Source organism: Culex pipiens, chromosome 3 (genome assembly GCF_016801865.2).
Source record: "Culex pipiens pallens isolate TS chromosome 3, TS_CPP_V2, whole genome shotgun sequence".
Classification (NCBI taxonomy): domain Eukaryota; kingdom Metazoa; phylum Arthropoda; class Insecta; order Diptera; family Culicidae; genus Culex; species Culex pipiens.
In genome coordinates this window covers 126,741,105-126,752,881 of record NC_068939.1, presented here as the reverse complement: position 1 = coordinate 126,752,881, position 11,777 = coordinate 126,741,105, and the positions used below count along the sequence as shown (strand labels likewise).

The window sequence follows — 11,777 nt, the reverse complement described above, 5'->3', positions numbered from 1 at the left end:
TCATTATTTAAGAAAACATCTTTTATTACGTCGTCGTAGTTTCTTTGGAGCATCTGACTCAGAAAATCAGAGGTTAAAACAGCTTAACTTTGTTTACAATGTTTGGTTCCAGCAAAAACATATCACATTTCATTCAATCTCGTTCCTTAGTTTTAAGTACGGCTAATTATCGAATCTTTGAACTGGTGCACATCAGTGGGTCAACGGTGCTCGGGGTTTGATCTGTAGCGGGATTCCGTGGTGAGGCTTCAGAATCAGCTCAGACGAGAGCACCGGCGGTTCGTGGTTCTGGTCCGCGGGCAGTACAAATTCGTAGTGGCGCAAAAGCTTCGATATCACACTTTTCACCTCGTTGAGAGCGAACTTTTGGCCTGGAATGGGAGAATACAATGAAAATAAAATATATGAAACGGATTAATCACAAATCTCACCAATACAATTGCGCTGTCCGGCGCTGAACGGGACGTATTTGTACGGGTTGAACTTCTCAACGGACTTTTCCCCCTCGAACCGCTCGGGGATGAACTCGAGCGGGTTGTCGTAGTAGTTTGCGTCCCGGCCCATGTAGTAGATGCCGATGATGATGTTCGTTCCGGCCGGGACGGTTTTGCCCTCGATGGTGACCTCCTCGACGCATTTGCGTCCAATTATGGGAACCGACGGGAAGAGGCGGAGCGTTTCTTTGATAACCATTTCCAGGTAGGTGAGTTCGTTGAGGGTGGCCATCGTGATGGGTTTGTGGGGGTCGGTGCCTAGGACGGCGATGATTTCGTCGTGAACTTTCTGCTGAATGGCCGGGTATTTGGCCAGGTTGTAGAGGGTGAAGGAGACGCCGGAGGTGGTGGTGTCGTGACCTTCGAACATAAAGGTGTCCACTTCTTCGCGAATCTCCAGGTTCGTGAGGGGTCGTCCTTCGATGGAGGTCTTGAGCAGCAGGTCCAGGAAGGCCTCCTTCTTCTTGCCACCATACTCGTGCTCTTCAGAGGCAACTTCCGCGGACTGGTTCGAGCTCGCTTCCAGCTGCTTCCGACGGGACACGATCACGTTGTCGGTGTAGGCGTGCAGCATTTTGATTGCTTTTCGCAGCTTCTGGTAGCCAGGGGTCAGATAGAACAGCGGAGTCCGCATGTAAACGTCGTACATTCGGGTGATCGAGATACTGGCCGCTTCTTTGACCGCCTTCACGTACTCCGAGTCGGAGTTCCGCATGGCATCGACGGACGTTCCCATCGCCGTTTCGCAGATCACGTCCAACGTGTACAGCAGAATGTACGGAAACACGTCAAAGGTCTGTCCGTTCGCAGCGAACTTGCCCAGAACGTCAACCAACTCAGCAGCGTTTCGGTCAAACACCTCCACAAATTGTTCCAGAATCTTGAAGTGGAACGCCGGAGTGATGATCTTCCGTCGGGCGTGCCACTTGTGTCGTTTGCTAAGGAGCAGTCCATCGCCCAGCCAGTTGGACAGGAACCCGTACTCGTCGGATTTGTTCGTTAGGTTGCGGTTCGTAAGGATCGCCTGTTAAGAGGGAAAGTAAAGGGCAGTTGTTAAGAGGTGGGAATCGGCTAACTTACCTCAATCCACTTGGGATTTCCGGTGTAGATGGTGAACTGAGGACCCATCCAGAAGCGAACCACGTCGCCGTAGTCGTCGGTCAGTTTTTGGATGAGATTCACGAAGTCTGTAAAATAATAAATGCATTAAAGATCTTTCGAATTGAGCATATTTTTTTGCCAAATATTGTAAATTCGTTATTTGGATTTCAAATTGTAACGAAGTTGTTTGAAACTTGAACGCAAATCAAGTTTCAAATGCTTTGAATTAACACCCAGTAAATAAAGTCTTGTACCGTATTGCATTTTGCGTATGAATAAGGGGAATCACTTTTTATTGTATCGTTCATTATGGCACAACATTGTGGTCACGCTATCCAATCACAGGTGATTTAAATCTAACTTGCTTATTAATAGTCGGGAACAGGTAAGAATTTAGCTAATAGAACAGTTTTAAAGTATAGTCACGGGATCAAAAAGTAAATCAAAAAGATTGTGGATTGATTTTTTTGAATTAAAATGTTGTTTATTTATTTGAAGTTTAATCTGAAATGGGCAATTCTCTACCAACTCACACGAAATCGGGAAAAGTTGCCCCGACCCCTCTTCGATTTGCGTGAAACTTTGTCCTAAGGGGTAACTTTTGTCCCACGAATCCGAGTTCCGTTTTTTGATATCTCGTGACGGAGGGGCGGTACGACCCCTTGCATTTTTAAACATGCGAAAAAGAGTAGTTTTTCAATAATTTGCAGCTTGAAATGGTGATGAGATAGAAATTTGATGTCAAAGCTACTTTTATGTAAAATTAGACGCCCGATTTAATTGCGTTATCAAAATTTTGAAACATGTATTTTTACATCTTTTTATTACTTCGCAGGATATTTCTTAAAGTGTAATAATGTTCTACAAAGTTGTAGAGCAGACAATTACAAAAAAAATATATATAAACATCCCAAGTAACATTTTTAAACCAACTAGCCACCACTTAGTTTTATTAAGGTTTTATGATTGCTTAATAGTTTTATTTGGGCATTCACCGCCATCAATAAGCAAGAGCTAATTTGTAGGTCCTAACAGGGGTTTATGCCTCGGACATAAAACCTTGTGACAATAAAAGCTAAATGGCATTCAATAAGGTTTTATGAAAGTTTTAAGAGAGTCTCGAAAACCCACCGGTCATGGCAAATGGTTTTATCGCATGCTTCTAAAAAACCAAGAGTGTTTTAGCTGTCAAGTACCTTTTTTAACATTAAAAACTATGATTAAAAATAATGATTTTTTATGAAGCGAGTTGATTTTTGTGGTTCTATCTCCCCAATAAAAATTCAACCACAGCTGAATTTGAGCCATTGAGCGAGCGAGAAATAAGCTTTCAAATTATTTTATTTTCCTCCAATATCTTTTTTTTATATCGCCATTTTTGCAAACCATCTCCATTTTATCATTTGGCAAGACAAAGACTTATTTTTAGCCAAAATAACATCTATTTGGCATAAGACGTTTGAAGACTTATGAAATGTCATTTTTCATGTTGTTAGGATTCAGTTGTAAAGCCTTGAACTCCTTTGTAGGTTTAATAAATGGGTCATTCCATCTGAAGCGGAACAGCATTTGAAAATTACCCTTTCCGATCCTGCTCAAATTTGGCAGGGCTGTTGATACTATCAAAACATGCAAGAATCCCGAATTTCATCCAAATCGGACCACCCCCTCCATTTTTGTACCTCCCCAAAAAATCGACTTTTTGGCGATTTTTTACCAAACCTCCTAGTTTCAAACGACGATAACTCAGGAACCACAAATCTTAGAGGGTCGGTCTTAGAATCAATTTTGAAGGAAATTGGACGTAGAATCCATTTCCGTGATCAAAATTTTGATTAATTTATTTTGTCTACCTGTATTGCGCAATTGAAAACTTTAAACGGCCGTATCTCAAAACACCCCAACTTATTTTTTTTATTTGACCTCACCATTGTGTTCCCCGGCCAATTTTACATAAGAATCACTTATCGACAGAAATGAATATGTTTCGTTCCAGAGATATCGAGTTTTAATGTTTTGTGTTTTCGAGATAACCTACATCTGCTTCATTCGCCACATCTGCTAGAAGCACACAGGCGGGCTGATCAGTAACTGCTACCTGGCCATTTACTGAAATAATATTTCATCATAAATAATCTTAATCAAATTGGACAAAAATTGACTGTATAACACTGTAGGAAACTGGAGTTGAATCACGAATGTTTATCTGCTCAAAAAAAATGAATGAAGTAAATTTCTATGCTAACCCACAGGACAGAGCAATAACGACACACAGTAAAGGGCAGAATTGGATTCCGTCGGAGCGAGCAGGAAAATGCAATTAATCTTGTTAGTAACATCACGCAGAAAAATGTTTTGTAGAATCAGCCTGTACGAGGTTTGTTTCAACAAAAATTTTGTTGAATATAATCAACGCCGATTTTGCGTTGAAACAAACCTTGATTTTCTCAATTCCACAAAACTCTTTTGTTGTTTTGAAAAAGTTGCTTTGACGTTTAGCGTTGATTCAACAAAAATCTTGATTTTCAAATCAACAAAATGTTTTGTTGATTCAAATAAGCCTTATTTTTCTGCGTGATTGAACAATAAGTGCACGATACATTAGTGAGTAAAAAATATGTACTAAAATTAATAAAATTTGTTGATACGATCACAAGGAGCAGGAAAAGGATTTCTGGAAAGTATAAAACTGAAAACTGTAAGAAAATAACGAAGTTTGATCTGCTGCAAAGCGGCTAATTCCCCAAATTTAGTTGCGATGATTTCGACACCGTCCGAACAACAGTATTTTTTTCTTATATTATTCTTGGATTCTTTTAATCAAATGGAGCTGGCCTACAATATAAAAATTGATTTAATATGATCAATCTTTCAAACCATAAATCGGATTTGCCAAATTATGGTAAGTTGTCAATAATAAACTATAATAATAATAATAATAATAATAATAAAGCAGGTTTTGGAGTTTTTGCTGAATGGCACTATTTTGCTACCGCCCATGATAAAGGCCCTAGTCATGGCCTCGGAGGTACTCTAAAACGGTTAGCAACACGTAAAATTACCCAATAATTATTCCTTTCACAAAAATAGATTGATCAAGATAGGGGAACAGCATCTAATTCCAGCGTTCCTGTAATGTTGCCATATCAGCGCTTTGGCATTCAACTACAGCTGATTAAAAGCGTTTTAAACTGAAATCGAGTGATTAATAGCTCAATAATAAGTGAACAAGCAAGTTTCTATCAAACGTTTTGCAAAATTTGTTGTTTAAATAGTTAAAATGAGCAAATTGGACGAAACTAGGAGCGAGGACTTAACCTGCCAAACATACTAGAATTTCTCCTATTAGTCATTTGAATAAATATTTGCGTAAAATTATAAAAATATAAATTAAATTAATCATCTCCCAGAACACCAGGTAGCAGTTACTGATCAGTCCGCCTGTGTGCTTCTAGCAGATGTGGCGAATGAAGCAGATGTAGGTTATCTCGAAAACACAAAACATTAAAATTCGATATCTCTGGAACGAAACATATTCATTTCTCTCGATAAGTGATTCTTATGTAAAATTGGCCGGGGAACACAATGGTGAGGTCAAATAAAAAAAATAAGTTGGGGTGTTTTGAGATACGGCCGTTTAAAGTTTTCAATTGCGCAATACAGGTAGACAAAATAAATTAATCAAAATTTTGATCACGGAAATGGATTCTACGTCCAATTTCCTTCAAAATTGAGTCTAAGACCGACCCTCTAAGATTTGTGGTTCCTGAGTTATCGTCGTTTGAAACTAGGAGGTTTGGTAAAAAATCGCCAAAAAGTCGATTTTTTGGGGAGGTACAAAAATGGAGGGGGTGGTCCGATTTGGATGAAATTCGGGATTCTTGCATGTTTTGATAGTATCAACAGCCCTGCCAAATTTGAGCAGGATCGGAGAGGGTAATTTTCAAATTTGCACTTTTTCGTGCACAGTTGAGATGGAATGACCCAAATAGGCCGTGACAACCTTTTGCGGAGGTCCTTTTGGGTTTTAACAGAGGTCTATCGGGGTTCTGGGGAGGCTGTTACGACTTAGTGGTTTTAATGTTGGTTTTGCTGATAGGTTTTATAGCGGTTGTGACAGCTTTGATAAAGCCTAAAATGTTACTTGGGAAAGGGGTTTGCTAGTAACCATCACGAAAAAAAGTTTTGAAAAAAACTTTTTGCGTTTCTCTTTTTTTTTGTCGTCCGTGTCTGTCGCGGGTGACGATGAACGGCCATAGACGACGACAAACTTTTTTAAACACGTAATTTTAAAATGAAATTTTTTGTTCAAAATGAAAAAAATGACCCTTCTGGATTATTGTAGATTCGAAAAGTACATTAATTTCTCTTAAAATTACATGTTCCAATTTTTTTTAACAGTTGAGAAACGGTATTTTTTAAATGTCTTTTTTTCTTTCGATGAAAAATACGTTTCTTCGGAATTCTGAGTAAGCCATCAAATCGGGCGTCGAATTTTACACAAAAGTCCCTTTAACACCAAATTTCTATCTCATCACCGTTTCTCCCAAATTTCCCCAGAATAAACCGATCCTTTGTTGAGACAAGTGGATTCCCTTGTGGACCACCGAACAGTCAGGTACTCCTGGATATTAGCTCCTGAAAAGTGCTTAAAAAGTGCAAAAATGCCTCACGGCAAGAAAAAGAGGCGGTCCTCACCAGCAGGATCGGTAGATTTGAAGAAGCTAAAGAATGCCGAAGCGCTACCTGTAAAGCCAGGCAGTTTGAGCAAGGACGCTCAAAATTCGTCTGGAAACCAGTTTGCTACCCTCCCTGTGGACGTGAGCGAGAAGGAAGAATTTGAACGACGGGAAAAGTTGCCACCCATTTTTGTGAAAACATCGTCATCGGATTCGGTGCGAAAGTGGCTGACCGGGTTTATCAAATCTGGTGCTTTACGAGCTTCCATTCGCTTGTGTGCTGATGGACTCAAAATTCTGCTACCTACCAGAAAGGATTACAACTACGTTCGAGATTTCCTGAACAACACAAAGATTGAATACTACAGCCATGACGATCCAGGTAAACGCCCCATGAAACAGGTCCTCCGAGGCCTGTACGACATGGATGTGAGTGTGCTTAAAGAAGAGCTTAAAACTCTTAAGTTGAACGTGATCGAAGTCTTCAAGATGACGAGACACAACAAGGACATCAAGTATCGTGATCAACTGTACCTGGTTCATTTCGAGAAAGGATCGACAACGCCGCCTGAGCTGAAGGCAGTTCGGGCAATTTTCAACATCATCGTGACTTGGGAACGTTATCGTCCAGTGCACCGTGACGTGACACAATGTTCGAACTGCTTGCAGTTTGGACATGGTGGAAGAAACTGTTTCATCAAGAGTCGTTGTGCAACCTGCGGAGGTGAGCACAAAACTGAAGCTTGCAACACAATCAACGAGAACATCGAAGCGAAATGCTTCAATTGCGGCGGCGACCATTCGACCAAGAATCGAAGCTGCCCAAAACGAGCTGAGTTTGTAAAAATTCGGCAGCAAGCGACGACGAGGCACCAACCAAATCGTCGCAAAACACCACCAACTTTCACGGACGTGGATTTTCCCGCTTTGGCGTCACCTGGAGCGGGATCTGTTCGAGTGGTTCCAAATCTGCAGCCATTGCCGTTAAATCAGCGGCAAAAAGTTGCAGAGAATATAACACCTCCTGGCTTCAGTCAGCAACCAAGGGAAAACCAACCTGCATCAACGGATGTAGGCAGCAGTGACCTGTTTTCACCACAAGAACTTCTGAACATTTTCATCGAGATGACAACAACTCTGCGTGGGTGCAAAATTCGCCAGGAACAAGTAAGAACTCTTGGAGCATTCATCTTAAAATACAGTTCGTAGTTTACTCGTTCTAATGATTTTGAATATTTCAATGATTTTTTTTTTATTTTTTTATTTTTTTAGTTTTAAGTTAGGATTAGTTGTTAAAGTGTTTTTTTTTTCTTTTCTTTTTACCCAAATGTATTCGATTCAATGCAATAATGTAAAACAATTTGAAGTAAATAAAATAAATGTGATCAGTTAATAATAAAACGAAAAATATAACAAAGATGAAGAGCATTAGGCCATACCACTTAGCATGTAAAAGAAATGTAATTATTATAAGAAAGTTCAATAAAGACATATTTAATTTCAAAAAATTTCAAAATTTCCCAAATTTCCCAAAAACAAACCTTTCTAACTTTTTCCTTTATTTCCAATCACCATAATTTTTCCCGACCAAAGGTTTTCGTTCACCCCGCAAATGAACGGGGATAGTCCAAACATTCATATGGATTTGATATGAAAATATTACCCCCCCTCGCTCGCCCTTACAGTTTGCATGGGAAAAATCGCCAAAATGTGTGGAAAAAAGAAACTATTTCAGCTTTTTACCTACAGAGGGTGCAAATTTTGCGTCGCTTTCAATATTTTGACAAAATTCACACAACAAGTTGTTTACAATAGTGCCCTAAACATGCTGATCCTTTTGGAAACGATTATCCCATTCCTTGTAAAAAATTATGGAAATCGTCATTAATCAATGATTTCCAACTAGGACGTCAATGATTGTACCACAAAATTATATAAATTTTTAAACGCATTTGATTTAGATCGAAAATTCTTTCAGTGTCTTAAAGAACTCAACACCCGGCACATGCGTTAAATTGAATTTAATACAGAATATTTTAGAGTGATGATTAATTTTCTTCAAAAATGATCAACGGCTTCACCTTAAGAGATATTAACATTTTCTCAGCGTTTCTGCACATTTTGTTCTGGAAGAGTTTGAAGCTCTTATTTAAATTTTATTTTGAAATTTGATGGGATGAAAGCTTCAACCAAATAGGTGGATTAGGTTACTTTTTTGGATAAAAATGGGTAACATTTTGATTTGTTTGATTCGTTTGATAAAAAAATGTTTTCACTCGTTGTCGCCTCTGTTTTTCCTACTCGCATAAATACAACAATTTCTCATTGGTTTTGTTCTCTCAACATTCAAAGAAGTTTTGGATCCACAGTTACCCTTTAAATGATCACTTACATGAACCGTTTAATGTATATTTGCACAGAAATAGGCTTAACAACGTCATTAAAAAATATCACATCTGGAGTTTTTTTTTTGAAAAGGTGGAATAAACCAAATTACCAGTTTTTGCTTTTTGGGTGTTTTTAAAACCGCCTTGAGTCAGGGGTATTAAAAACACCCAAAAACAAAAACTAAAAATTTGGATTATTGAACCAAACATTTCAACATACTCCGACATGTTGGACAGCAATATTTGTTTTCAAATCCTTGGGTTCACTTTAATTGATATCAATATTGTTATGATTTTTATTCTTGAACAATATTGTGTACTAATCAATTGTTACTCGATAATCACTGTCTCTGTCACTGTCTGCCTTTTTCAACACGCGACACAAATTATTATACACAAAATATCACTCTTTCGAGAACCTTTGATTCAAACATTTTAAGCACCATTTTCAGCCAACCAAGGCAGATCAACGGCTTACCAACGGTCGTTTTATTCACGAACCACAGCCCGTTGCCGATAATCGGCAGTGCCGGCGGTCCCGAGTACTGCTGGGCCACTTCCAGTGCCCGGGCATTGCGCCGGTACAGATCGACGGCCAGCAGGACTACCAGTGCGATCGGCAACAGCAACAGGTACCACATTATTACGATCTACGGTGCGACCAACTGTAACGCTTCTCTTCTACCGTACCGTAACCGAAAATCGATCTTTTTTACGCACACGTGCTACCACCGAGAACGCTTCTCAATCACTAAACGAACTCAACCCTTTGCTGCGATATTTTCTATCTCGTAATAGAACAAAACTGGTCGAGCTTAGAACTGCGAGCGCTTATCAATGTCGACTTGACCGGCTTCCCAGCGCGCGCTTGTGGCTGAGCGTGTTCGCTTGTTTACTAAGTTTAGGCTCTAAAGCCGACTGGTTGATCGGCCCAAGTTCACGGGCTTGGTCGTGTAGTTGGCTGATCTAAGCAGTACGATTAGTTGCTCCTCTTGGTTTCTGTGGTGCACGTTGGATGCAGTCTTGTTTTATTGTAGGGATGAATTTTTTTGTTTATTTTTATAACACCATCCTCGAGAACTTTGTGAATAACTAGAGTTGACCAAACCACAGCTGTTTACATCATTTTGTAAATAAGACGATAATTTGACAGGTGATCTCTGGGACTTCTGTAACCAAAAAAGGTTCATAGTTTGTGTTTTACAATTCTTGGATAACAGTTTTGTTGTTCTTAATGTATAATTTTGAAAGCAATAAAAAGTTTGATATATTTACCACCAAAGTTAAAAAGAACAACGGTGTAGGGGTGTGCATGGTTGCCTTTCACTCAGCCGGCCTGGGTTCAATCCCAGAAGGTCCCGTTGGCATTTTCGAGACGAGATTTGTCTGATCACGCCTTCCGTTGGACGGGGAAGTAAATGTTGGCCCCGGTCTAACCTAGAGGTTAGGTCGATAGCTCAGTCCAGGTGTAGGAGTCGACTCCCTTGGTCCTGTCTCGGTGAAGTCGCTGGTAGGCAGTTGGACTAACAATCCTAAGGTCGTCAGTTCGAATCCCGGGGTAGATGGAAGCTAAGGTGTAAAAAGAGATTTGCAATTGCCTCAACAATCAAGCCTTCGGACAACTTGTTTCGAGTAGGAATCTCTCAATTGTCAAGACAATGCTGTAGAGCGAATAATTTGATTTGACTGATTGTTGTTCTTTGTCGAAAAACAACTTCTGAAACAAGATGTTTGCTCACGCACCTGTTTGACATTCCTTTGTACATAGAAGGCAAAATCGATTCTTAGTTAAGCAGATGCCTTTACGTTCATCATTGCGTGAGTCCTGCTGGTCTTCGATTTGGATGGAATCCAAGTTCAACTCTTGCCCATCGTTGAACGTTGAATTCAAACATCAGTCATGGCGTGCCAATTTTAGCTATGGACTATTTACAACTACTACTGTTAAGCCGCTAACTAAGTAACTTGCCGTTATCATCTGCAGCAGATCTTGACCTGATTCGCGTGCTGTTTGTTTTGTTCTATTAAAAGTGAAGTAACAAAACAAACTTGGGTTACGTGAACCTCACTGATGACGAGCCTCTCCTAAGCAAAGCCACTTCAATTAAGTAGTGATTTAGGATCGAGTCAAAGGTTCGGAGCAAACATGAACGCTCAATTAAGCGACAACGCTAATCTTATCTCCAAACATTCGAAAATAACTTATCAATGGCAGAATTCCGCGCAATGATACTGCACTTCGTCGCTGGTGGTGGCTTGTAAATTGCCATAATCTGGAGTTCGTCACGGGTGAAGTTCTCTCAGTACGAAACCAACTGTCTGGTGGCAATGTTTTGGTCACTGGTCCTAGTTCCGTTAGTGGTTTTGCTTTTCAACTATCTGGTTCGGGATGCGAAAAAGAAGTATTCCGTGACGCTGCCCGGTCCGGCAAAGTATCCTGTGTTTGGAAGTGTGCACATCTACCGGAATCGGGATCCCGAGGGTGAGTTTTGGTGAGATAGGTCATCTTAAACCTGCTGTCCCAATTCAGACTGTTTTTCACGATTGAAAACTAGTTTTTTATTACGGGGTCTATCATTTTAAAACACCAAATTTCACAAATTTTGCGATATAAAACAGCTTACGCTTGACAAAGAGATTTTGAGAAGTATAAATACCCATCTTTTTCAAAGTTTTTTTTGAAAATCTAATTAGTGACTTCTAAACGGCATGTTACTTCATATATATTTTAAATCAAGTGTTAAATCCTCCACAGTTACAAAATACACAAAATTTAAAAGATTTTTTATTGTTTAAGCGAATAATTTACCCAACTGGGTTATTTTCCATAAAACAAAATGTCACAAATTTACCCGTTGAGTATGGATGGCAATGGCAGAGGTTTCAGCTTGTATCTCTTTCGATGCAAAAGACGTTTTTTGGAATTTCAAATACGGACGTCCAATTTTACATAAAAGTCTTTTCGGCACAAAATTTCCAAATCATCACATTTTAAGACAAAAGGCACGTTTTCCCCGTATGTTCGAAAATGAAAGGGGTCGTACTGCATAGATAGAATCTCTGGTACTGCCCCACCGTTTCGAGATATCGGAAATGGACCATGGGTTCGTGATCAG

At 39.6% G+C, this 11,777-nt stretch overlaps 2 protein-coding genes across 2 annotated transcripts in view; one reads left to right on the top strand and one right to left on the bottom strand.

The window, feature by feature from the left end:
* On the bottom strand, nt 1-9,413 carry LOC120414382 (cytochrome P450 4d1). The gene is made up of 4 exons (XM_039575553.2): nt 9,140-9,413; nt 1,575-1,681; nt 432-1,518; nt 1-371 (listed from the first exon to the last, which is right to left on the bottom strand). The coding sequence occupies exons 1-4, from the start codon at nt 9,300-9,302 to the stop codon at nt 193-195; spliced, it is 1,536 nt and encodes a 511-aa protein (XP_039431487.1). The 5' UTR covers nt 9,303-9,413; the 3' UTR covers nt 1-192.
* A 1,560-nt stretch (nt 9,414-10,973) lies between these two features.
* LOC120414418 (cytochrome P450 4d2-like) overlaps nt 10,974-11,777 on the top strand; it is a 10,286-nt gene continuing 9,482 nt past the window's right edge. The window contains exon 1 of the mRNA XM_039575599.2: nt 10,974-11,143. Coding sequence (XP_039431533.1) covers nt 10,990-11,143 — 154 coding nt within the window. The 5' untranslated portion in view covers nt 10,974-10,989. The remainder of the gene's footprint in view (nt 11,144-11,777) is intronic.

What these genes read in the sequence shown, in the direction of transcription:
- LOC120414382 (XM_039575553.2), bottom strand. Translation starts at nt 9,302, where the DNA reads ATGTGGTACCTGTTGCTGTTGCCGATCGCACTGGTAGTCCTGCTGGCC. An exon ending in GAAATCCCAAGTGGATTGAG is followed by an intron (nt 1,519 to 1,574) that starts GTAAGTTAGCCG and finishes CCCTCTTAACAG; the next exon opens with GCGATCCTTACGAACCGCAA. An exon ending in CGGACAGCGCAATTGTATTG is followed by an intron (nt 372 to 431) that starts GTGAGATTTGTG and finishes CTCCCATTCCAG; the next exon opens with GCCAAAAGTTCGCTCTCAAC.